The following is a 26,269-nucleotide window of genomic DNA, read 5'->3' on the forward strand; positions in this document are numbered from 1 at the left end:
TTTTAACAGGTAAAAAAACAGAAACTCTAAAAATCAAATTTGGAGCTAAGACCAAGCTTAAATTTTAGGGTGTTTTAAAGTCACAAAACTGAGGGCTGCGGGTGGCTCAGTTGGCTAAGTGTTTGAGTTTGGCTCAGGTCATGATCTCACAGTTTGTGAGATCGAGCCCCTGCATCAAGCTCTGCGGAGCCTGCTTGGGATTCTCTGTCTCCCTCTCTCTCTGCCCCTCCCCTGCTTGCTCACTCTGTCTCAAAATGCATAAACATCTAAAAAAATTTTTTAAATTTTAAGTGAAATCAGTTAGAGGTTTTGTGTTTTTCTCCATCTTCCTTCAGTTGCACTGGTACAGATGTGGGATACGCAGAGTTCAATTAACCAGAACTGCACTTTATCAAATGAGGACCATGAAATAAGTGTGAAGAGGGAGAAGAGAATTAAGAACGAATGTCAGATATCTGGATTGGAGTGATCAAACTCTTTAAGACGGAATACTCAAGGAAAATAAGGTTCGGGATTTGGAGTTCCAGAAGATCACCATCAGCAACAGTAATGCCACTTGTCAAGTCTGAACCAGCAGCAACCACACACCTGAACTGTGTGGTAGCATTTACAGCAAGAATATGCATTGGTACAGCCACCTAACTACCATTATGTCTTCATGGGTCGTCAGGCTGGGACATTTCCAGATCGACATCTACTTTATGTCATCACAAATTACATAGAATTTTCCTCTTTTAGTACAGTTAGGACATTATTGGGACTTTGAAAAATTATGTGTACTAGATATTACATATAAATTTTATTTCAGGATTATAAGGGAGACATTAAAAGAGGGCACTGAATCTCATGGGTTCAGAATCACTGCCTTACTCAACTTTCATGCACATATACAAGGTGACAACATAAAAGGACAGTTACAGTAAAAAAATAAAAAACCTGGACATTCTTTAAGTAAAAAGAACAGGCAAGATCCATATATAAATAGCTAGATCTCAACTTTTATTTAAGCAACCTAAGAAATGGTATGTTTTAAGAAATTGATAGTTTATAAGAAATACAATCAAGGTGAGGCTGATATTGGAAAGGATCCTTCAAACGGCAAAGGGGCTGTGGTTTCGGATTCTGAAAATACTTGAAATCTTAGCACATTACTTAGCTGAGCACTACATAGTTATGATATAAATGCTATTTATTTCTCCATTTTTTGGGGTCAACTTACTGTTATAGTTGCAGATAAACAATACAAAAAAGTAGAGCTGACAAATGATAGGATACTCAAGAGTCAGGTTACAGAAAGGCAGAAAAGGAGGAGGAAAACCTTAACCTTCCCTAGGTTCAAGTACCCCTCGGCCAATTCACCAAGTGTATGATGGGTGCTCAAGAAAGGCAATGACGCGGGGCGCCTGGGTGGCTCGGTCGGTTAAGCATCCGACTTCGGCTCAGGTCATGATCTCACGGTCCGTGAGTTCGAGCCCCACGTCAGGCTCTGTGCTGACCGCTCAGAGCCTGGAGCCTGCTTCAGATTCTGTGTCTCCCTCTCTCTCTGCCCCTCCCCTGTTCATGCTCTGTCTCTCTCTGTCTCAAAAATAAATAAACATTAAAATTAAAAAAAAAAAAAAAAAAGAAAGGCAATGACGCTTAATTCTTCTTTCTGGACCCAAAGGAGGTCCCACTGGCTCTATCCCCAAACTGCATCTCAAAATCCTCCCCTTTCCAAGACCGCTGTGCCACCAACCAGTCTCAGCCGCCTCCTTGCTTCTTCTGGTGCGCCTCTACAGCCCACGCGCGGCAAGGAAGCCACCCCTCCACTGACTTAGAGTAACCCTACAGGGCCCTTTCCACCCGCCTCCTCAATTTCATCTTTCTTAACACCTCTCGCTTGTAAACTCTAGCCATGTTGTCCTTCTTTATCTTCCTCGCAGAACTAGGGCCTACACATTTGCAGTTTCCTCTGTCTAAATCATTCTTCACTCCTACGTTTATTTCATGTCTGTACGCAATTTTCACCTCACTTTCTCGACTACCCCCAACTTGTCTCATCTTAGCCTCATTCCATCCACATCAGTTGATTACAATCACTTGTTACCTGACATTATCTACATTGTATACCCTTCTGCCTTTTTTTTTTAATGTTTTATTTATTTTTGAGACAGAGAGAGACAGCATGAGCAGGGGAGGGGCAGAGACAGAGGGAGACACAGAACCCGAAGCAGGCTCCAGGCTCCGAGCTGTCAGCAGAGAACCCGACGTGGGGCTCAAATTCACAGACCGCGAGATCATGACCTGAGCCGAAGTCAGATGCTCAACCGACTGAGCCACCCAGGCACCCCCCCCCCTTCTGCCTTTCTCTTTCTAGTGGGATCTCCATAAGGGCAAGGATCTGACTTTCCCATGTGGGTTTTTTTTGTTGTTGTTTTTTTTTAATGTTTCTTTATTTTTGAGACAGACAAAAACAGAGTACGATCAGGGGAGGGGCAGAGAGGGAGACACAGAATCCGAAGCAGGCTCCAGGCTCTGAGCTGTCAGCACAGAGCCCGACACAGAGTTCAAACTCATGAGATGGTAACCTGAGCCAAACACTCAACCAGCTGAGCCACCCATGTGCCCCAATGACCATCTATTTAAAATTCCAACACTTCAGGGGCGCCTGGGTGGCTCAGTCGGTTAAGTGTCCGACTTCAGCTCAGGTCATGATCTCACAGTCCGTGGGTTCGAGCCCCGCGTCGGGCTCTGTGCTGACAGCTCAGAGCCTGGAGCCTGTTTCAGATTCTGTGTCTCCCTCTCTCTGTGACCCTCCCCCGTTCATGCTCTGTCTCTCTCTCTCTCAAAAATAAATAAACGTTAAAAAAAAAAAAATTTAAAATTCCAACACTTGAAAGCAATTTGACAATAAATTTCATATATTGAAAAAAAAAATTCCAACACCTGCATCCTGCCCAACACTATTCCCTTCCTGCTGTTTTCTCTGAAGCACTTACCACCATCTAGCATACTGTAGATTTTACTTACCTTGTTTGTTCCCTGCCTCCACTAGAACCTAAGGCCACAGAGGAAAGGATTTCTTTCTCCACTACTGTATCTGAAGTGCCTGAAGAGTGCCTGCTTGTAGTTGGTCCTCAATAAATATCCAAATGAAGTTAAATGAATGAGCTTTGCTAGTTTTCCTCACAGCGGGATCCTCAGGATCTAGACCACCACCCAGGATAAGCACATCACTCAAATTTATGGAAGTCATGATGGCTGTTAAGACGAATTGTAAAGTACTATCAAATCTGAAGAAAATTAGAACTTGCTCAGCATAATTTGAAATTTAAATACAATTCTCTATTTGTGCGTAGGTTCAAAAAATTCCACGATACGCTTTTTTTCAAAAGAGTCAAATAGGTTTTATTGTATCTTGGGTAAAAAATGACGACCTAGTTTGGTAACTTACTTTATAAAACTCAAATAAGAAACAAAGCCCAATGCCCTCTAACAATGCAGCATTCAGTAGAAAGAAGAGAACTAAGGATTCGGGAAGGAGAAAGGAGAATTGATGAATTAATGTCCTTAAGGAGGCAAGAGACCACGGAAGCGAGAAAGACCCTTCTTTCATGTAACAGCAGATGGCAGAATGTATGGGCGTAGCCACAAGGGAGTGTGTGGCTAAGGTCGTGGAAGCCTGTGGCAGTTATCTTCTGATTGTGGAAACTGTCTCAAGCTACAGCATCTAGTAAGGAGCATGGACAGAATGGTGAAGAGATGAGAGCCTGCGTCAGATCCTGGATACATTCTAGTTCTCATGGACCAGCTGAAAGGAAAACACAGCACTGAGTGCAAGTAGTGCATAAAGACATTCAGGAAAAATCGGGCTACTGTGGAAGATGGTACATCTGAGGGGTGAAAGGGCCCAAAGCCAACTCACCACGGTCTGCGTAGGTGACACCCTTCGCTGGGAAGGGAAGAAGCAAGCCCTACCAAAGAGCTGACTTTTTCTACAAGAGCCTATGTTACAACATGAAATCAATTCTCTTGAGTGGGTATATGCCTTGACACGGTGAGTAAAGTTAGGTGGTTTCTCCCAAATGGTACTGATATATCAAGTGTTAACTTTTCCTGAAGTTCTACAAAAGAATGACGAGCTAGTATGCAACAGAGCATCAAACTGGTTAATTCTCAAACGGCTTATTATCCTTGTAAAAGTCAACCCCTTCCAAAACTCATGTTTAAGCTTCACCATTAAATCTGCACAGTAGTGGAGTCTGTCTTTCTACTCTATGAGAATAAAGCTTTCAAAGTATAGCCTATTTGCAGGGTTGTAAGTATAAATTACTTAGGAGAATCACTGCGTCCAGAGTTGAACTCGCATTTTAAAGCAACACTGCCACCAGAAGACTCGAAAGAAAAATAACTGCTAAAAACTACGGTACGGGCTCATTACAGAATTACCTGGTCTCTCAACGTGGCTACATTACAGCCCACCTCCTACCAGCTCTTCAAAAACACTCATTCCTGCTTGTACAATTTTTTCTCGGCATCAGCTAACCTGCTGAGACACAGGTTTCGAATCCGAGTCGGCCCTCAACTACGGTAAAAGGAGTTAACAGCATTTAACTGCTTTCCGTCCACAATAAATGAAAAACAAACACCTAATGCCCTGGGGTCAGCATGTTTGTATTAGATTTAACAGTAAACTTAATCAGGCACCTGATTAAGCTCTAAAGATGCTTTTAGAGACAAAGAGCACAACCTTGCAGGCTCAAAATTTATTTTAAAAAAAAGCAATAAAGAAAAGAAACAAGATTAAGCAGGCTGAACAATCACTAAATAAGGGAGATTGATTTAACACACTCTTTTGAACTTAAAAATATCGTATCCCAAGGTCCTCCGTCTCCAAGTAGCGGTGACACAGGGACGTACAAATGCAAAAAGTCTTCGAGCGCTTTGTGTATGCAAATCACCAATGAGTTTGAAACAGGAGGCGAAACGCTGTGTCCTGACGCCAAGTAACTCCGCGTCGAGTCGCGGAATCGCTGAATTTGTCAGTCTTCACAACCGGGGGAAAACTCGGTCGCGGTGGGAACGAAGCCCCCGGCTCGGGGGCGCGCCCAGGGACCCCCCCGCCCCCCCCCCTCGCCGACCCCCGAGCCCACAGGCTTCCCTTCCCGTTCCCGGGGCGGTTCGGAGGCGCCAGGCGCACCCCGGGGGGCTCGCCCGGCGGGACGCGCACGTCCGGGATTAAAGGGCCGGCCCGGGAGGGCGTGCCCGGCCCCGCCGCGCCGCCGCCGCCGCCGCCGCCGCTTACCCGGTAGTTGCTCGAGCCCACCCAGCCGGTGAGCGCGTCGATCGTCTTGCCCAGGCGGCCCAGGTCCTCCTCCAGGTCCGGGATGGCGCCGGGGGCGCCCAGATGGAGCAGCAGCTCCTGGCCGACCTGCAGGCGGCCGCCGACGTCCTTCTGCTGCACCTGGGCGCTGAAGTACTCCATGCCGCGGGGCTCCATGGCCGCCCGCCCGGCCGCCCGCCCGCGGGGGACCAAGTTGCGCCGAGCGCCGCCCCGCCGCCGGTGCGGCTCCCCGCCGCTACGGGCCGGCCGACGCGCGGCTCGCGGGGCGCGGCGGGCCGCGGGAGCAGCGCCAGGCGCCGGGCGGCCCCCAAACGAGTCAAACTCGGCGCCCCCCGCCACCCAGCCCGCTTTAGAGGCCGCGGCCGCCGGCTACGTCAGCACGCGCGTGACGTCGGCGCGACGCCGGCGAGCGCCCGCCTCCCCCGCCCGCGACTTCGCCGCGGCGGCTCCCGCCGGCCCTGCCGCGGGTAGCGGGGCGCCCGGCGGGAGCTGGGGGCCAGGCGCGGCCCGGCCCGGCTCGGCTCGGCCTCTCCCTGGAGGCTGGCCGTGGCCCGGCGGCCGCGGCATCTTCGTCCCCGCCTGTAAAACAGAGGTCGCTTCTTGGAATCAACGCCGGGGAAAGTTCCTGGCCCTTGGAAAGCCCCCTTCCCGGTCCGGCGCACTTCCTCTTAAAAAAGCTCCGTGACCCCTGCTCCCAGCCACCTGCATCGGTTGGGTCACCGTGTAGTTTGTTTGTTTGTTTGTTTGTTTGTTTGTTTGTTTTTAACTCCGGTTTAATTTACGTGGAATAAAATACACCTATTTGAAGTGTGCCGTCCATGAGTTTTGGCAGATTCAGCCACCAGGGTAACCGCAGCACCGGCAGAGAATAGCGCCCTTCCATCCCTGCACTCCCAGGCAATTCTCATCCGGTTTCTACCACTTTACCGTAGTTTTACCCGTCCTTTGACGTCACACAACTTCGCATCCCCTGTACTCGTTTGAGCCAGCCTTCCTTCTCTTAGCACGATGTCCTGAGTCTCACCCAGGACCGCTGGTGTGCCCGTAGGCCCTCCTTATGCACAGTAGTAGTCCACTGTATGGAAGCAGTACAATTGTGGACCCGTTCACTACAGGTATTTGCAGCTTTTGAATGATTATGAAGACGGCGGCTATAACCATCAGCAGTTCTGCGCAAGTCGTTGTGTGGACGCGTGTTTTCGTTTCTCTCGGGTAAATACCGGGGACTGGAATCACTAGGCTTTCGGAGAAGTATGTACTTCACCGTTGTCCAAGGTGGCTGGACCACATTACACTCTCACCGGCAGCGCTTGAAGTTCCAACTGCTGCGCATTCTCCACGATATTTAGTAAGGTAAGGGTTATTGATTTGAGCCGTTTTAGTGAGTGTGCAGCGGTCCCTAATATATTCTCAATGCACAATGTATTTATCTTCCTGCCAGTCACTTCCAACCACAATTTAGTAATTATTTGTATAATATCTGGGTAGTACACAAAAAGCTCCAAGATAATTTGTGTTTTCCCTAGGATGCGGCTTGGCAAATAATGGAGGCTCAAAATTTAAGGTGAACAAGTGAATGAATCCAAGGAAAATTGTCATGTTGATAATTGAAATGTTCATAAAAACAAAATAATAACAGTGACAACAATAATAATACATGCTCTGACTTCTATTCTTGTTTTTTTTTTTTTTAATGTTTATTTATTTATTTTCCGAGAGCGAGCAAGCAGGAGGGGGAGGGCAGAGAGAGAGGAAAAGAGAGAATCCCAAGCAGGCTCCGTGCTGTCAGCGCAGAGCCCGATAAGGGGCTCGATCCCACAAGCCGAGAGATCGTGACCTGAGCCAAAATCAAGACGCAGACGCTTAACCGACTGAGCCACCCAGGTGACTCCTGGGGGTTTTTTCTTCCATATTTGTGTTTCACGTTGTATTTTAAAGTCTCTTTCATCAACAAGTGCTATAATTTCCCTGAAACTGGAGCGCAATGAAGTCAACTGTGGTAACTATTCCTCAGGTGCCTAAAGGTTCTATTCATGAAGGTTGCAGAAGAACGTTAAGAGGATCCTGTCCACAAGAAGTTTATACTCTATTTGCCGGTGACCAGGTGTAGTGCATGGTGTGGGAAAAGTTAAAATGTAGGAGCCCTGGAGTCCAGGTTCAGAAGTGACTGCTGCTCTCGGCCTTCCATTCACCTTTCTGAACTCAGAGATCACACTAGATGGTCTTTAAGTAACAAGAAAACTAAATCGTCTTCAAGTTATAAGATAATACAATGGCATTTGAATAACCCTGGAAGTACCTGTAAAATGCTTAGTAAACACTGGTTACTATTACCCATATATACCTGTGTACATTTTATTAGTTCATCAACAAATACCTTCTGAGCACTTGTTACCCGCTAAATACGGTGCCAGATTCAACAGATACAAAATTCATTTAGATCTGGTCTCCACCCTCCACAAACTCAGAGACAAAAAAAATCAAAGATCCTAGGATGCTATGTTGGGATAAGCAATGTGTTTTTGGAAACCTAGATGACAGGTTCCTTATCTAGATGGCACTGAGAATGGGAGTACGAGAGTTACAAATCAGGGAAGGCTTCCTGGAACAGGTTATATTTTAATTGAGATTTGAGGATACACAGGAATTAGCTAATTAAAGAAGTGGTTTCCTGGGGAATAGTTTATCTACAAATTTAGTCTGACTGTTGTAACATTTGTTATTACATACCTACTACAAAATCTACATATTCCTCTATATTACTGTTACCTATCCTAGGTTAAACATCTTTAGAACAAAGTTAGTTCACAGCACTTAGTATCTCAGTCACTTTTTCACATACCCCTAGACCAAAAAGGAATACCTAAGAAATACCACCTACTATGTAGTAAGATCCAAACAACTTAATGAATATTCATATCCTAAGACCTTAGTAGGCATATGAAAAATAATACACAAAAAAATGGAGAAAAATACATTTTTATTTCATTTTTAAATAACCCCACCTAGGTACTAATGAGATCTCTTTACCTCTTGGTCACTGCAATTTCTCAAACCTTGGATTCAGATGGGATTTTGCTATCTTCTACCTGTTGTACACAGATTTCCACGTAGCATTTACTTTTCGTCACAGCAACCACAGAAAACAGTCTTGCAAAGATATGACATCAACGAAAGAAATGTACCATAATTTAATGCTGAAACTGCAAACTTCCTGGAGCCAGTACAGTTCATGCCTTGTCTGACAGATGCCAAGTTTCACTGTTTCCCTTTAAAATTTAAAATATCCCAGGGGGCGCCTGGGTGGCTCAGTCGGTTAACCGTCCAACTTCACTCCGGCTCAGGTCATCATTTCACAGCTCGTGGGCTCAAGCCCCGCATCGAGCTCTGTGCCGACAGCTCAGAGCCTGGAGCCCGCTTTGGATTCTGTGTCTCCCTCTCTCTGCTCCTCCCCCACTCGTGCCCTGTCTCTCTCTCAAAAATAATAAATAAACATAAAATAAAATTGTCCTGGACTGCTCTAGGTGGGTTTGCTGCTGTACCCTGAGATGCCTGAGTACACAGTTTAGGAAACTTGGCAGACAGATCCCTGCCAATACCCAAGTTATCAGAAAGACAACAGGAAACACAAAAAAGCAGCTCATGTAGGAAGAAGGCCTGGGTCCAATGAGAACTGGGCTTCACAAAGGCTGTTGCCTGAAGAGCTCAGCTTGACTTATGTCTTTTAATCCTCCAAGAACTCCTGTATGGAAGGTATTGAATCCCCATTTCAGAGACAAGAAAGCTGAGGCTCAGAAGCTAAATCTCCAGGCTTGCTCATGATTTCAGATCCATGATTAAAACCTAGGATGTCTGTCTTCTGTTGTCTCCCAGATAGATAATCCTAGAGGAAAGAAAATGAAAAAGAAAATTTTGGAATTAACTACCAAAATAATAACATTCCTCGTATAACATAGATTTCCTTTGAATATCTATATAGTATTTCCACTTAGATCTACCTTTCTCTGAATTACTGTTAAAAAGAAAAGGAAAGGCTAAGGAGATGAAGAAAATGGGTAGCACTCTTAGGAAAAAAACAGTGTAGGAAACATCTACATTCTTTCGTAATCAGTCACTAAAATGTATCTGGGAGCACAACTCTATTTTTAACTGGCAACAAGACTGAAATAGATCATTTAAATACAGGAGACTGACTTCCCGACCCATTTGTTCATTATTTGCGATGATAGTGGAAACTCTGAGCAGACTTTGTTATGACATTGGACTTTATTTTCCATTTGAGGGCCAAGAGACAAATCACTGCTAGTTTGAAACCATACTTCACCAAAAATCCATCAAGTAGGGCACTGTGTTAAATACTAGAGTGGGAGGGGGCACTGGATGTAGATCACATCCTTCCTCAGGGGTTAAGTATGTACACAAATGTTCAGAGTAGCTTTATTCATAATTGCCTGTACTGGAAACACCCCAAGTGTCTACCAGCTGGCAACCGGATAACTGTGGTATAGCCATACAGTGGAATTCTACAAAGCAATAGAAAACAGACTACTGGTCCATTCAACAATGAGGATGAGTCTCAAAAACCCTATGCTGAGCACAAGACACAAAACAGGGATTCTATTTATGGGAAGTCCTAATACAGGGAAAACTTACCAATGGTAACGGAAGTTATCACAAAGAATGGGAGTCAGTGGGTATCGAGTAGGAGGGAACATTCTGCTTCCTGATCTGAATGGTGATTAGAGCAGAGAATGCATAGGTAACAATTCAGCAAGCTGTGCACTTAAGATTAGTACATGGTGCATTTGCAATGTATATGTTATAACTAATGAAAATGAGAAAAAAGATTAGGAACAAAGGATTACAAGGAAAATAAGGAATAAAAAAGGGACAAAAAGGAAAATATGGTCTATTGCAGTGTTATTCACTAGAAATATGATATACGTGTGATCATAAAATAAACGCAGTTAAAAATTTTCTAGTAGTCACATTTTAAAAAGGAAAAAGAAATGTGAAGTTATATTTAGAATATACGAATTACATTTCATAATATCTTATGTGGTAATATTTTTAAGTGACATTTAATAAGGTTATAGGTGACAATCTTTTTAAAGGTTATATTGAATAATTTTATAATATTTAACAATATCTTATTAAGGTTCGAATAATTTAAATTTGTTATCAAAATTAAAATCATTAATAAAACATTTTACATATTAGATGGTGCAGGTCTATTGAAAGCAGCACCAATTTAGAAGGAGAGAACAGATATTCTCATATTATTAGCTGGGTAAATAAAGTGATCTATTGATGTCTCTGAGCTTCAGTGTTTCATTTTATTTAATTAAATTAATTTCTTTATTTATTTAAAATTTTTTAATGTTTATTTATTTTTGAGAAAGAGAGAGAGAGAGACAGAGCACGAGTGGGGGAGGGGCAGCGAGAGGGACACACAGAATCCGAAGCAGGCTCCGGGCTCTGAGCAGGCAGCACACAAACTGGGAGATCATGACCTGAGCCAAAGATGGACCATTAACTGACTGAGCCACCCAGGCACCCCCCGTGTTTTGTTTAAATAAAGGGGATTAACAATGATTATTGGGAGAGATACTCCTCCATGAGCCCCACGGGTCCTGTTGGGTATGCCAACAATGCAAGGCCTTGACCACTCTGCACTTGGGCTACTGCTCCGGGTGATGTCTGCAGCAAGCAGCCTTGAGGGATGAAATAATGTCTCCCTCCAGGACAAAGAACAGTCTTGCTTAGTGCCTGCTATAAAATGAAGAATTGCCAACCTCTGGGTCTCTCCTGTAACTCAACCTCAACCCTCATAAGATTTGAGAGGCGAAGGGGAATCATTGCAAACATGAAGCTCTTGTAACTTACTGTGCAATGGGTAAGAAGTTTCTGGTCTCTGACCCAGGAGTCTGTGAAACAGCAACAGGCTAAGTTCATAACTGGTAAGTAGGGCAAAGTCAAATCCCATCACCAGCACCAAAGACTTTTTGTTTCTTTTTGGTAAAGATCAAATTAAATCCATTAGGAGGTGAAAAAGCTTCATAAATGTAGCAAATACATTTGAATATATGTATTCATAGATTGCTCTGGAAATTAATAATTGATGAAATAGACCTACCTGTCTGGGCACCACTTGCTGTAAACTTATTTCTGTGAGTAAATGTTTTCTCATTGGTTTCTGATGTAAAAAACTCAAAGGTGGGTTCCCAGTGAGTGGAATGCTTTGCTGAAGAAGGGGGCTGGGAGTTAAAGTGGGCATCGGGTAGAAGGTGCACTGAGGGTTGTGGATTTGCTGTGACCCTGCCTACCAGGAGGGCTCTGCCCAGCTCTGTACCACCAATGGCGTCAATTTTCCTAACTTCCCACTATGTCCCTGAGGTGCAGAAAGACTTATTTATGTAACCCTTCAACTGGGAAATACCTTCGAGTCTCCTACCATTTTTAAGAATTTAACTTAAGCTCTATAGACAATAACGCAAATCCAGAAGGCACTTAAATTCTCCTAGAATTCGACTCCAAACTCCCAATGTCGGAAATGTATGTTACAATGCTAAATGTGGGGAATGGTCATAAAAAGGGTACGGTCCAAGGTAGGAAAAGGTAACTCTTATATGGCAGATTTAAGAGAAGTTTTTTGATATATGAGCAAATGAGGTAAATGGGAGTATGAGCATGATTTCAGCAAGGAGAAGAAGCAGAGAAGGAATCCCAAGAGATAAGAAAGAATTTGGATGCAGAGGCAGGAAATGACAGCCTGAGCTTAGTAATTGTGGCCAGGCCAGTTCAGCTGGTTCCTTGGGACCTACGTGGGGGAGTTCTTGTCGGAATTTGTAAGCCCCGAAAAGGTTTTGTCGCATGTATTCAGAAAGGAAAATAAATAATATACCACTTTTCCATGGTAGTCAGTATCTTGTTTTCCATAAAAACCTGGAAAAATAGACAGTTTTATGTGCAATGAATGATTGGAAAATTTGGTGCTTTGATGTCACCAGGGATTTCTGTCAAACGTGTCAAAGATGGATTAGATCATGGTAAAAAAGACCATTGCGGAGCCTGGGTGGCTCAGTCAGCTAAGCTTCTGACTTCAGCTCAGGTCATGATCTTGCAGTTTGTGAGTTTGAGCCCCACTTCGGGCTCTGCGCTGACAGCTCAGAGCCTGGAGCCTGCTTGGGATTCTGTGTCTCCTTCTCTCTCTGCCCTTCCCCCACGCACGCCCTGTCTCTCTCAAAAATAAATAAACATAACAACAACAACAACAAAAAGACCATGAAAATATCACCAAGAGCCACAGCATTAGTGTGCAATTTCTTGCCCCATCTGCAAGGATCCGCCCAGCTGGTATTTGCAAAAATAAATTCCTCAACAAATAGAAGACTGTTAAAAAAAAATGTCACGACAGAAAAATTATCCAGTAACTGCCATAAAATCAATTCCTGCCTAGTTGCCTGTGATGGATGTTTTACTCCAAATGGCATGTTCCTATTTCATTTAGTGGTGAGTTTTCTGATAAGAAAAAAGTACTAAAAAATTTGTGTTTTGAAACTTTGGTTTCTGTCTCATTTTCTGTATTAGTTACCTATTGCTGAGTAACAAATTGCCCCAATCTTAATAATGTAGAACAATGACACATAGTTATGATCTTACAGGTTCTGGTGGGCCAGGAACTTGAGATTGGCTTAGCTGGAGGGTTTTGGCTCAGGTTCTTGCATGACGCCGCAAGATGTCAGCCAGGCTGCATCATCATCCGGAGACTTGACCTGTGTTGGAGGCTCTCCTTCACATGGTTGTTGGCCAAAGTTCCTCGTCTCCTGAATTTCTCCACAGGGCTGCTTGGCTGTCTTTATGACAAAGCAGCAGACATCCTTCAAGGTTGAGTGATCCAAGGCCACAGATAAAGTCTCAATGTCTTTTACGGCCTAAAATCAGAAGTCAGACACCATCATTTACACAATTGTCTTATGATTCACACAAGTCATTGTGGGAAGGTACTAAACTAGGGCTCCAAGCCTTCATCAGAGGCAAGGATGGGGACCATTTTGGAGGCTGACTGCCACACTATCTTTATAATACTTTTTAAATATTGAAAATTGTATTTTCAAATAGAAATAGAATCAATGGTTAAAAGCAGTAAGGTATTTATTTATTTATTTTGAGAGAGAGAGAATGTGTATTGAGGGGCAGAGGGGCAGAGAGAGAGGGAGGGAGAGTACTAAAAGGAGTAAATTTCAGTTATAAGTTTGAAACAGTGAGAATAGAAGCCATTCAGGAAAACCTGAAATTACTGATGTTACTGACAGTCAGAACTACCCAAATCTCCCTATAATTATTTTGACAGTGATACATTCCAAACACCATTTTAATAAACTGAAGTTCATCTAAAATGTGTACAGGATATAATCAGATGTTAACTTTAATACAAATTTCCATTACTGTGGATGTGTGAATAAGCCTATAGGTTGGTACCTCCAGTGTTTGAGAAAAATGAACAGTAATTGCCTGAAACCATTTACATTTGAAGTGACGTTTAAAAATCATATTTGTAGGGTGCCTACAAATATTTGTAGCGTGTTGAGTTTGATAACTTCTTTGTAGGTTTTGGGTACTAACCCTTTATCAGATATGTTGTTTATAAATATCTTCTCCCATTCTGTAGGCTGCCTTTTAGTTTTGCTGACTTGAGTGAATCCTTTAAATGTCCACTTTACTGGGGCGCCTGGGTGGCTCAGTTGGTTGAGCGTCCGACTTCGGCTCAGGTCACGATCTCGCGGTCCGTGAGTTCGAGCCCCGTGTCAGGCTCTGGGCTGATGGCTCAGAGCCTGGAGCCTGCTTCCGATTCTGTGTCTCCCTCTCTCTCTGCCCCTCCCCTGTTCATGTTCTGTCTCTCTCTGTCTCAAAAATAAATACATGTTAAAAAAAAATTTTTTTTTAAATGTCCACTTTACTGATAAAGTTATCTTACAAAGTTGAGTTAATTTTCATTTTAAAAGCTAGCCTCTCAAATGATAATTAGAAAGTTACTCTAATATTTTCAGTGCACATGACAAGGCTGCTAAGTGAAAATAAAATCTGAATTGTATGAGAATTCATGGTGGAACTATAAGTTGTTTAAGACTCTTGGTTCATTTACATCAGATTTAAAAGACTGGCATAAATAAAAATTGTCAGGTTTTTTTTTCCCCCCCCCACTAAAAAAACATTACTTGGCAAGTATTCTAAGATAACAAGGGAGCTGGAATGATCAGAAATGAGTTTGGTCTGCCAATAAACCACAGGCAATTAGATTCTTGGCGCATTGTGGTCACCATAGATCTGGTCTGCCTAGTACCGTCTCCCATCCATTTTTGGATGATGCGGTGGTGGGACTAACTGTCCTGCTATGTATGCCCCACCCAGTTTTATCACTTGAAGTTCTGGGTACGGGAAACCCCACAGCCTTGGGAACATGGGAAGAATTTGTCACTCCAGGGGTATGGGATATGGAGTGCTGAGAGGCTGACAATCAAACTGCCACGGGCATGGCATTCAGTCAAGTTTTGATCAATCACTGCATCCCACCCACATGGCCAGTGATTAAGCGAGAAATGAATTTGAACAAAGCTGGTCTGTCTCTGGCACTTTCTTCTAGAGGTAAGAGGGAAATGAGCTCTTTTCAATTGTACAATTTACCATAACCACCATCTTGATCGCCGTGTGGAAACACCCTGCCCTAGAAATGGAGAACCAAAGCCCTGATCATTGGACTCCTAGACAGAGGCACAGATAAAGCCATCTGCAACCCTGGACTTTAAACTTACTAAGCTATGGAGTCCCTTTTCCGTGTCAGCTGGTTTGAGTTGAGTTTCTATTGCTTGCAATCCTAAGAATAGTGACACTACAACCTGTTAGCATGAAGACAGATTTATTAAAATTTTAAGCAACAGTAGTCCGAAAATGTACTGTTCTACCTCTTTGTCAGCATTCAGGGCATTTCTACTCAATGATTACCCCCATAGCTCCTAAAGCAGTTAAAAAAGTATATCCATACATTTTTAACTGTCTGGATTTGAGAAATATTGTGACACCTGTAGCGAAAAGAAATCGCCTGATAGGAACTGTCAGGTCTCTGCTATTCAGTCTAATTATCCAAAATTGGTACTTGATGCGATAGCTCATGTCAGTTAACCAAGGAAACAGTAGGAAAAATCTTTTGAAAACTTTCCTGATGGCAAGAAATGGAAAATGTGTCCTAAGTTAAAATAGGTATGACCACATAATGGATTAGAATGCAAAGCTGACATAAAATCTTAGGTGCCTATAATTCAAGGATACTTCTTACTTGTGCCTAGTTGCTTCAGTTTGTACATCCTGGGGCACATATTCATTTTCCTGTGTAATTAGGAAAGGCATTTCTGTAAAAAAAAAAAAAACAAAAAACAAAACTTAGTGAAGTCTCATAATGGAAATGGGGAGCCATAAAAATCTTTGGAAAATCTAGAGATATGACCAAAACTACAGCAGTAGCGAAGATGAACTGGAAAGAGAGGAGGTTAGAAATGAGATCCCTTAGGAGTTCAGTGCAATTGTCTAGACAATAAATATGACAGTCTCAATAAAGAAAAATGATTTCTTGCTCTGGGTTTCACCTCACCAATGCAAAGCACCCATCATACAAGGCAAAGTACATATGAAATACCAAACAGTCAACTTATATAGAGTTCTTTAGTTAGCAAATTTTTGGATAGCATTTAAGAGCCAGGTGCTGTTTTAAGCACGTTACATATATTGGCTCATTGAGTTTCCATAACAAACTTATGAAGTAGGTACTGTTAATATCCCCATTGTACAGATGGGGATACAAATACTAAGGGAGATTAAGTAACTTGATCATGTTCACCCAGCTAATAAATGGCTTAGCCACATGTGAATCCAGATAATCTGACCCCAAATCCTTTCACCCCAACTGCAATGCTCTGCTCATTTTTTGGAGGGAAACTGTTAATTGAGTGCTGCTACTCAAAATATACAGTTTAAAGCATTATTTTGAGAGCAAAAATGTGAACAGGAGAGTAAAGAGGTACTTTGTGGCCCTGAATCATTCAGAACGTGTGGAAAGGAATTTGATCCACATACAAAAAATTGCTAAGCACAGCAAACCATCTCTGAGGTTGTAAGATGAGCTCCACCTCAATTGATACTTAGGCAAAAATCAATCAATCAATCAATCAATCAATCAATCAATAAAAAATGGGGCTCCTGAGTGACCGAGTTGCTTAAGCATCTTGATTTTGGCTCAGGTCATGGTCTCACAGTTGTGAGATCGAGCCCCTGCAGTGGGCTCCGTGCTAAGTGTGGACCCTGCTTAAAATTCTCTCCCTCTTCCTCTGCGCCTCCCCAACTCTCTCTCCTAAATAAATAAATAAATAAATAAAAATTTAAAAATAAAAACAAAAATATAAAAACCTGTGTTTATCAAGGTAAACTTCTCAATATATGCAGAATATCTCTAGAGATCTATATTGTAGTTGGAAAATATGAATACATCTATCATGTTTTGTGTTGTCACTCAGGGAGAGGTAAAGTGAAAGGCATTTTAGTTGTCTTCCCGCTTGTGGCGGCAGTGACAATGTTGAGGTTTTCAGAACACTGAAGTCAGCTCAGTTACTGAAAGACTACACAGCTAACAAATAATGATGAACGATGGAAGGAAATTCACAATTGTAAACACTAGTGAAGCTGGAAAATCTGTTAAGAAAAAAAACACAACAGGTTGCTTAAAAAAAAAGAGCAATTTATGCCAAATAAATGATCACTTTTCTAAAGTGAGAGAGGGAGGTAAATGTAATTAATTTGACAAATCAGTTTAACGAACGTCACAGATACAACATGAGCACTATATTACGAAATCTGCTCCCGGGAGTTTTCTAAGCAGTTCACATACATGTCTTTGGTCATTTAATTCTCATGGAAACCCTATAAGGTTTGATTACTATCATCCTGCTTCCATAGATGAGTGAATTGAAGCACAGAGAAGAAAAGTCACATAACAAATATGCCCGGGAAAGGAGATTCAAAACTCTCAGCTCCGACACCTACAGACAGCTCTATACATTCAGCTCGGCATTCTGTCCCCACACTTTTCCCTGACAATGAGAGTTGCTGTGGGGTTGAGACCCCAAGAACAAGCTGCAACCAAAGAGGTTCAGGAATTGGTAGATAAAGACCCTAGCTTCCGTGCCTCTCTGTGAGACAATCCCAAACATTCTTCACAGACCTCGGAGGGACTGAACCCCAGTTACCCCCAGTAGTAACTCGCTCATTAAAGTTCCCTTTCCTGGCTGTCTTCCTTCCAGGTCTCACTCTCACCACCCTTCCAGGGATCTTTCTTTCTTTCTTTCTTTCTTTCTTTCTTTCTTTCTTTCTTTCTTCTTTCTTTTTTTAAGTCCATTTTTATTTATTTTGGGGGAGATAGAGAGCAAGCAGGGGATGGACAGAGAGAGAGGGAGACAGAATCCCAAGCAGGCTCTGCACCATCAGGGCAGAGACCTAAGTGGGGCTTGAACACACGAACCATGTGATCGTGACCCGAGCCAAAAATCAAGAGTCAGACACTTAACCAACTGAGCCACCCAGGTGCCTCCGGGGGTCACTTTCTGAATCAACTACTTGCACCCAAATCCTTGCCTTTGGAAAAACCCAGACTAAGACAAAACCCAAGCCAGTCTGCCCTCAGCTCCCAGCCTCTGCACATCTATGTGTTCTAAGAGCTGGTTGTCATCATAGTCCCTCTCGGAGAGAGTACACACTCATTGCCACAATGACTATATCTGTATCTCATACCCCAGGTCCCCAAAAACTCGTCCCCGGGAAAGAGAGGCCCAGGCCGGTAACCACGACTGTCCCAAGAGCTGGACCGTTTTTTTCTGAACCCTGAGTCTCTGATAACAGATTCTCTGGTGCCTGCTTCTCAACCCTTCCCCTCAACCAGAGCTGCACTTTGCCTTGGCCTCAGCTGTTCGTTCCTGCTTAGCCCCGCCAGGCTCCACTATGGCTCCCACAGATCCAGCTCCAGAAAAGACCTGCCTCTCCACTTCTCTTCTCACCGCACACCGTCCCAACCTCACCTTCTCAGGTGCAGTTGTCAGTGTCACTTCTCAGGCATCGCTGCATTAATTCATGCTAAGAAAACTGCAGTTTTGCCCCGTATTCTTTTGTAGCATCAGTGCCAATATCAACCCCGCGAACAAGGCAATATTGTCTTAGTATTATTATGAAAATAATGGACTCACTTTGAGAACGATGGCACCAGAATATCTAGAGTGGGTTTAGTTGTGGCCTCCCAAAAGATATGGCCGTGTCCTAACCCTAGAAACTGTGAATGTGACCTTATTTGGAGAAAGGGTCTTTGAAAAACATAATGAAGGATGTCAAGGTGAGTTCATCTTGGATCATCATTAGTGTTTCCAGCCTGAGCTCAGAACATGAGGTGCCACATCTGTTTGACACCCCAGTTAGGGGGAACCATGTCAAGGCGGTCACAAGGCCGCACAGCTTTAATATCCTATATTAACTTACTGTGCATTTGGCAATCAACAGTCAGCCTAAGTCCACAAAGCCTGACTTTTTCTTTTAGGTATCTGTGTATCTGAAGTAATTGATAAGGAAATCATTTTTTTTTTTAAGTTTATATATTTATGTTGAGAGAGACAATCCCAAGCAGGCTTCACGGTCAGTGCAGAGGCTGAGGCAGGGCCTGAACTCACGAACTGTGAGATCGTGACCTGAGCTGAAATCAAGAGTCGGACGCTTAACCAACTGAGCCGCCCAGGCGCCTTGATGAGGAAACCATTCTGTCTTTATTTTCCTAATGTGTCACTCAGATTTTTGATAGTCGTGAGAATCTCACTCCAAGAGTAGAGAACTACATCTTCCATCTTAAATTATTGCAACAACCTCCTTAAGAAATTATTCCCTGGTATTATGGAATGAATGTGTCCCTCAAAACTCTTAGGTTGAAGTTCAATGTGGTGGTGTTAGGAGGTGGGGGTTGGGGGAGATAATTATGTTTAAATGAGGCCGTGAACATAGGGTCTCTATGATGGGATTAGTTCTTTCTCTCTTCTCTCTCTCTCTCTCTCTCTCTCTCCCTCCCTCCCTCCCTCCCTCCCCCCACCCAGGTAAGGACATCACAAGAAGGTAGCTATCTGCACCCTGACTGTGCTGGTACTGATCTCAGATTTCCTAGCTTCCACAATGGTGGGAAATAAATGTCTGTTGTTTAAGCCACACAGCCCATGGTATTTTGCTATATAAGTCTGAGCAGTCTACAGCACCTGGCTTCCCCTTGACCTGTTCTTCACTTGCAGCCAGTGATCTTTCCCTTTCAAGATTTGATGTTACATTTTTTTACTTAAAATCTTCATGAACCTCTTTAATTCCAAAAGACAGATTATAAACTGTTGACCTGGCTCCTATGATCTTTCCAGCTTTCATACACCTAACATACCCAATCCCAGGGAACCAGTTGCTGTCTCCTGAAAATTCCAAACCCTTTCCTACTTCAGCCAAACACATATAGTGATTTCCTGGTCTCAGGAACTACTCTGTACCGTTCTAAAAGCTGTCAGGTCATGAATAGCCCACTTTTCCTTAATATCAAAGCTTGTTAAGGCTTTACAAAGAAGGGTGGATTAGAAGAAATTTGACACATTATAGAAAAGGAAATGCTAGCCAGCCAGTTGTCCAAAGTGCATAGGCGACTTGGGGTCGAGCCAACGTGAGCGAGGGAACAGCTTCTCAGACAGGAATGATGCCAAGAGGATTTCAATGAGCCCATTCTTCAGACTCCCTGTTCCATTACTTAAAAAAAAAAGTTTTTTTCATGTTTATTTATTTTTGAGAGACACAGAGAGACAGAGAACAAGCAGGGGAGGAACAGAGAGAGAGGGAGACACAGAATCCGAAGCAGGTTCCAGGCTCTGAGCCATCAGCACAGAGCCCGATGCGGGGCTTGAACCCACGAACCCAGGACCCGGGACCCCATGACCCGGCTCGAGATCATGACCCGAGCCAAAGTCAGTTGACTAACCGACTGAGCCACCCAAGCGCCCCTCCCCCTGTTTCATTATTAAGGTTTTCAGAGAAGAGTCAGATGCAGTGAGCAGCTCTGTGCCTGTCCTTGCAAAAGCCACTGGGAGCAAGAGTATATAGTACGAGAACCTGCGCTAAGACCTTTACTGACTGGGCTCTCGTTCCGTCCCATCTCTTTTTTGTTTTGTGTTGTCACACAACTCCCATGAATTCTCCCATGTTATGATTGCATATTATTCTGTCAAAGTATCTCATAAAGATATTTTGAAGTGCTTTCAGTCCCCTAGTGTAGTCCAGTTGTTGGAAAGGTCCAGATAAGATTGGCCCGGGTGTGCACATTCCTTGCTGCGGGGAAAAGGAAACCCAGTGCCCCGGCCAAGATCTCTGTGAATTCCCTATGGAGTTATGGTCTCATGGCTGTGCTGGCTCTGACCGCCTCCAGCTGAATTCTTGTTCTCCATCGCGCAGCTAGAGGCTGTTCCTTCGTCTCTACCCTGTCTTCATCCATTTCTACATTTTCAGACCCAAAATGGCTTCTGCTTCCCCGAGGTTCTGAGTACGTATCCGTCCACAAGGAACGTTTAGGGAAGTGGAGACACAGAAGCATCTCACAATCAAACATCAGACACTCTTGTTCTCAGCCGTCTTTTGGTTCCATCCCTCGTTTCTGTGCTCACTCCTCTCCTCTGTGCTTGCCCTCTCCAAAGAGAAACACACACACACACACACACACACACACACACACACACACACCAAATTCTTTCCATTTTCTTTTTAAAAAAATTTTTTTTTCAACGTTTTTTATTTATTTTGGGGACAGAGAGAGACAGAGCATGAACGGGGGAGGGGCAGAGAGAGAGGGAGACACAGAATCGGAAACAGGCTCCAGGCTCCGAGCCATCAGCCCAGAGCCTGACGCGGGGCTCGAACTCACGGACCGCGAGATCGTGACCTGGCTGAAGTCGGACGCCCAACCGACTGCGCCACCCAGGCGCCCCCCATTTTCTTCTGTTAGAGCAGTTTAATCTTCTCAAGCTCCTACCTTCCCAAAGCAGCTCTGAGCCTTTGACCAGGGACTTTTATGGTTTCCTTCTATAGATATAAATCTTTGGACTATCTGGTATTTGTTTTTGTTTAAGACTAATTAAAAAAATTTTTTTTTTTACTGTTTCGTATAGCAATACAAGGAGGTTGGATATAAATCGGCAAAAACAAAACCAAACAAAAAACAAAAGGCAAAAAGAACCAATCAACAAACCAAAAACCAAGGATTACCAGGAGCACCATGCTCAGAATGACTCAAAGCAGTGCTCGAAGACTGTGCTCGTTGCCAGGCCCGGGGGACACACAGGTACTCTGCTCAGATCCCCTCAGAACCCTCTTCATATACCAGCAACCTTCTTTGTAGGGTTGCCCTTGGGCTACTGGAGTCACCTCCAGCTGGAAGGTTGGAGATTCCAGGAGTTCACATCTCTGAAGGTGACCAGGAGTTGGCCACTGACTAGTTGAGAGTGTACGAAGCCCAGCTCCTCAGCCTCAAGACTGGATGAACTCAGAGGTGTAAATTACGCCCCAGAACTCCCCACAGGATCAGACTGACTCCAGGAATTCATCTAAAATTGTATACTTGTCTGTCTGCCTCCTCTTGCCTGTCCTGCTTCCCCACTGCCTTGCTAGTCTGTCCTGGGAGCACTTCCTTAATAAACCTCTTCCACTTGAATCTGTGGCTCAGTCTGCTTCTGGGAGAACCCAATCTAAGATGTTAAGTATTCCATTTTGTTGGATAGGCAACCTGGGAATTCATTCTTGCCTGCATAGACACTGAACACCTAATATATGTACTGGGCACTATTAAAACAGTCTGTACCCTCAGGAAAAGTGTAAACTAGTTAGTGAGGTAAGACACAGGGAGCCATAAGTATAATTTGAGGCCACATGTCCTTTATTTACAAAAAATACTGAATATTCTCTATGTACATATGGTAGAATCTCAACATGATAGGGAAGGAGTGCTTATAGCTTCATGGTCTTAGGTGCTGGATTTGGCAGGGCATATAAGATTTCCAAACAAAAAGTTGGAAGTGGAGAAATATTAACTAGAGAAAATTGTATGGGTAGTTGAACATATAAGGTTGAGAAGATAAAGAGAGACATAGTTCGGGGCACCTGGTTGGATCAGTCAGTAGAGCATGCACCTTTTTTTTTTTTTTAACATTTATTTATTTTTGAGAGAGAGAAAGAGAGAGAGACAGAGTGTGAGCAGGGGAGGGGCAGAGAGAGAGAGAGAGGGAGACACAGAATCAGAAGCAGGCTCTAGGCTCTGAGCTGTCAGCACAGCGACTGACACGGGGCTCGAACTCACAAACTGTGAGATCACGACCTGAGCTGAAGTCAGACACTTAACCGACTGACCCGCCCAGGTGCCCCAGGCATGCAACTCTTGAGCTCTGGGTTGTGAGTTTGAACCCCGCATTGGGCATGGAGACTACTTTAAAAGAATAAATAAACAAACAAATAAATAAATAAAAATTTTAAAAAAAGAAAGAAAGATATAGTGTTAAGAGAGCTCTTGAGAGGATCCTTTGTCTTCTGAAAGACTGAATCCTTGCCATATAGCTTCATCCTTTCACTTGGCCATTCATATCCCATGAACGTATGATATGATGCACACAAGGGGTCATTCTGTACTTGGGTAATGGCTAAAAATCTTAGGGAACAGGTTCAAATATGCAAAAAAACCATGTTACATCCTTTCCCTCCCCTTCTATATAATTTCCTGTGTAATTATCCTTGTAAGCCTCCATTCCGCTAGGGTGGTGAAAATTTGATCTTGATCAAATCGTGTGTCCCTCTACCACCCCTTTTCCTTCAAGTTGCATCTAAGTTCCAAGAGCTTTGGGGGGAATTTAGTAGGACCCTTAATCCTCACCACCATCCAGACATCTGATCCCTGGGTTATCAGGCATGAGCAGTTAACTGCTGAGTTGTCCTTCATGCCTATCCTCAAGACATCTGTAGATTCCGCTATCCTTTCTGCTAATCTCATTCTGTGCTGGGGCATGGTGTGCTCTAGCAGGTTGGTCCCGGGGGTGTGCCCAGGGGTGAGCAAGGTGCAAGGATTCATCTCTATTTAAACTTCCATCATTTTTCTGTTTTCCTTCCTTTGCTTCTTTCCTCTCTACTTATAGAATCATATTTAGTAACAGGACAGGAGTTGGCCCTTACATTATTCTGGTTTTTTTTTTCCCTCCCAAATATTGTCTGTATTTTAAGCCATTTCCATTCCTTAAGGATTTTGAAACTATCAAGTGAAGAGGAGATAGGCTGTTCTCTTCCTGCTGTCACATCTTGAAGGTGGGGAGAAATCATAGAAAGAAACTGGACAGGGAAAAGAGGTGACTACAGCACAAAATTTAAGAAAATACTAACTCTTGGGGTCATATAAATGCTGACTCTACAGAATCCTGAGAATGAGTGCCTCCTAAATTTCATGCCCTACAGATCTCACTTGCCTCATGCTAGTCCCAGACTTGGAAGAAAATACCAATCATTGCCCATAAAAACCAGTTAAAATAAAATTTTTAGCCTATCTAACTTGGTCAAAAGACTAAAAGAGATGTCAATGGTGGTTAGAGCTCCACAGTGGATTATGGATGATATCTATGTTGTTCATCTTTTTTTGGTATTATTTTCTTTTTTTCCTCCACGTTTATTGAGGTATAATTGCCAAAACTGTAAGCTATTTAAAGTATACATGAATATTTGATATATGTATACATTGTGAAGGGATTCCCCCATCAAGTTAATGATCACATCCATCGCTATATACATTTGTTTTGTGTGTGTTGGGGGGGAAGGGTGTGAGAATAGTTAAGTTCTACTTTCTTGGCAAATTTCAATTATATAATACAGTGTTACCAACTATAGTCACATGTTATAGATTAGATCCTTAGGACTTATTCCTTTTATACTGAGTAGCCTTTTTGTTCAAGCAACCCTTGTGCTAAAGACTTGTGATAAAAGGGTACTTAGAAGATATCAAAGAGAATCTTTGGCTCATTGTTATCTGAACGTGGCCTTCTTTCCACTTCATTTTCCAGAATGTTGCCATAGGCAGAGACAATGAAAAGGCGGGAGAAATGGTCCAGAACGAGGCTGGGGATGACTGTTGTATCTTGTAAACGCTGTGTACATTTTGTTTCTGCTGGCTGCTTGAACCACCCTTTAGAAGTCCCTGCTAAGTGTTGTCACAAAATATTTGTAGGTATTCTGTATATTTCTAATATCCTCCAATGAGCATGTAATAATTTTATGATTAAAAATAAAGTTATGGGGCGCCCGGGTGGCTTGGTCGGTTAAGCGTCCGACTTCGGCTCAGGTCATGATCTCACGGTCCGTGAGTTCGAGCCCCGCGTCGGGCTCTGTGCTGACAGCTCAGAGCTTGGAGCCTGTTTCGGATTCTGTGTCTCCCTCTCTCTCTGCCCCTCCCCTGTTCATGCTCTGTCTCTTTCTGTCTCAAAAATAAATAAACGTTAAAAAAAAAAATTAAAAAAAAAATAAAGTTATATAAAATAAAAACTATTGTGATAACATTGACAGGGAAGCTAGCAGAAGTGTGTAAGGGAATGTTTTGCATTATTCCTGCAGTTTTTCTGTAAGTTTGAAATTGTTTCAAATCAAAAAATTTGAAAATCATGAAAAATCAAAACCTTTCTAAAATTAAAAAAAAAAAATGTGTTAAGTTAAAACCTCAGTGGCCCCAAACAGGCTGGAAGCCAACCCAGAATTTTATAAGTCCCATAGTTCAACATACTTTCTCATATGCTATGTATATGAAGCTACTTGGCTTTTCGCTTATTAAGATTTTGGCAGATCCCCAATTTAGGCAACTTTCTTAAAGACTCGTTACAATTTTTATAATGGATAGTTATAAAGGTTGGTGTCCAGGAAGCAGAGGACACATAGAGGAATCTCTATGCAACTTGGGCTGTAGCTCATGTTTCATGTCCAGTGAGGTTCTTATGTTTATTTTTTGGTTTCCTTTCTTTTCTTTCTTTTTTTAAGTTTATTTACTTATTTTTGAGAAAGGGAAAGAGAGAGAGTGAGCAGGGGATGGGCAGAGAGAGAGAATCCAAGCAGGCTCTTTACTGTCAGCGTGGAGCCCAACATGGGGCTTGAACTCAAGAACCGTGAGATCATGACCTGAGCTGAAATCAAGAGCCCGATGCTTAACCGACTGAGCACCCCGCCCCCGCCACCGCGGGCACCCCACATTAGGTTTTACTCTTGATGTTCAACATTCTATTGGTTTGGACGAATGTATAATGACATTTATCCACCATCATAGCTTCATACAGAATAGCCACCCAGCCTCAAAAATCCTCTGTGCTCTGCCTACTCATCCCTCTTCCTCCCAACACGTGGAAACCACTGATCTTTTTACTACATCCATTGCTTCGCTTTTTCCAGAATTGCTGGAATCATATATTATGCAGCCTTTCAAGTTGGCTTCTTTCACTTAGTAGTATGCATTTAAGTCTTTTCATGGCTTGATAGCTCATTTCCTTTTAATTCTGAATAGATCCATTGTCTGGATATCACCCATTCACCTGCTGAAGGACATCTTTGTTGCTTACAAGTTTTGGCAATTATGACTAAAGCTGCTATAAACATCTGTGATAGCACAAGTTTTTGTGTGGACATAAGTTTTCAGCTCATTTGTATAAATACCAAGGAGTACAATTGCTGGATCAGTTGGTCAGAATAAGTTTCATTTTGTAAGAAACCTCCAGACTGTTTTCCAAAGTGGCTTTACCATTTTACATTTGACATTCCCACCTGCAATGAATGGGAGTTCTCACT

At 43.1% G+C, this 26,269-nt stretch overlaps 2 protein-coding genes across 25 annotated transcripts in view; one reads left to right on the plus strand and one right to left on the minus strand.

Annotated features, from left to right (window-relative positions):
* CLASP2 (cytoplasmic linker associated protein 2) overlaps nucleotides 1–5,526 on the minus strand; it is a 180,412-nt gene extending 174,886 nt beyond the window's left edge. For all 12 annotated transcript variants that reach the window (XM_042957091.1, XM_042957085.1, XM_042957089.1 and 9 more), the window contains exon 1: nucleotides 5,285–5,526. In XM_042957091.1, coding sequence (XP_042813025.1) covers nucleotides 5,285–5,479 — 195 coding nt within the window. In that variant the 5' untranslated portion in view covers nucleotides 5,480–5,526. The remainder of the gene's footprint in view (nucleotides 1–5,284) is intronic.
* Nucleotides 1–22,113, plus strand: part of LOC122230731 — an 80,002-nt gene extending 57,889 nt beyond the window's left edge. For 7 of the 13 annotated variants that reach the window (XR_006207788.1, XR_006207787.1, XR_006207793.1 and 4 more), the window contains 2 exons: nucleotides 6,439–6,676; nucleotides 21,586–22,113. Coding sequence is in view for 4 of the 13 variants with exons in the window: in XM_042957094.1 (XP_042813028.1) it covers nucleotides 21,586–21,916 (331 nt within the window). In the remaining 9 variants the exon portion in view is untranslated. Of the gene's footprint in view, nucleotides 1–335; nucleotides 1,154–6,438; nucleotides 6,677–21,585 lie in introns of those variants that run through there. The other 6 variants (XR_006207789.1, XR_006207795.1, XM_042957094.1 and 3 more) reach the window with 2 other exon arrangements.
* Nucleotides 22,114–26,269: the final 4,156 nt, after the last annotated feature.

The sequence above is a fragment of the Panthera tigris genome, chromosome C2 (genome assembly GCF_018350195.1).
Source record: "Panthera tigris isolate Pti1 chromosome C2, P.tigris_Pti1_mat1.1, whole genome shotgun sequence".
Lineage (NCBI taxonomy): Eukaryota > Metazoa > Chordata > Mammalia > Carnivora > Felidae > Panthera > Panthera tigris.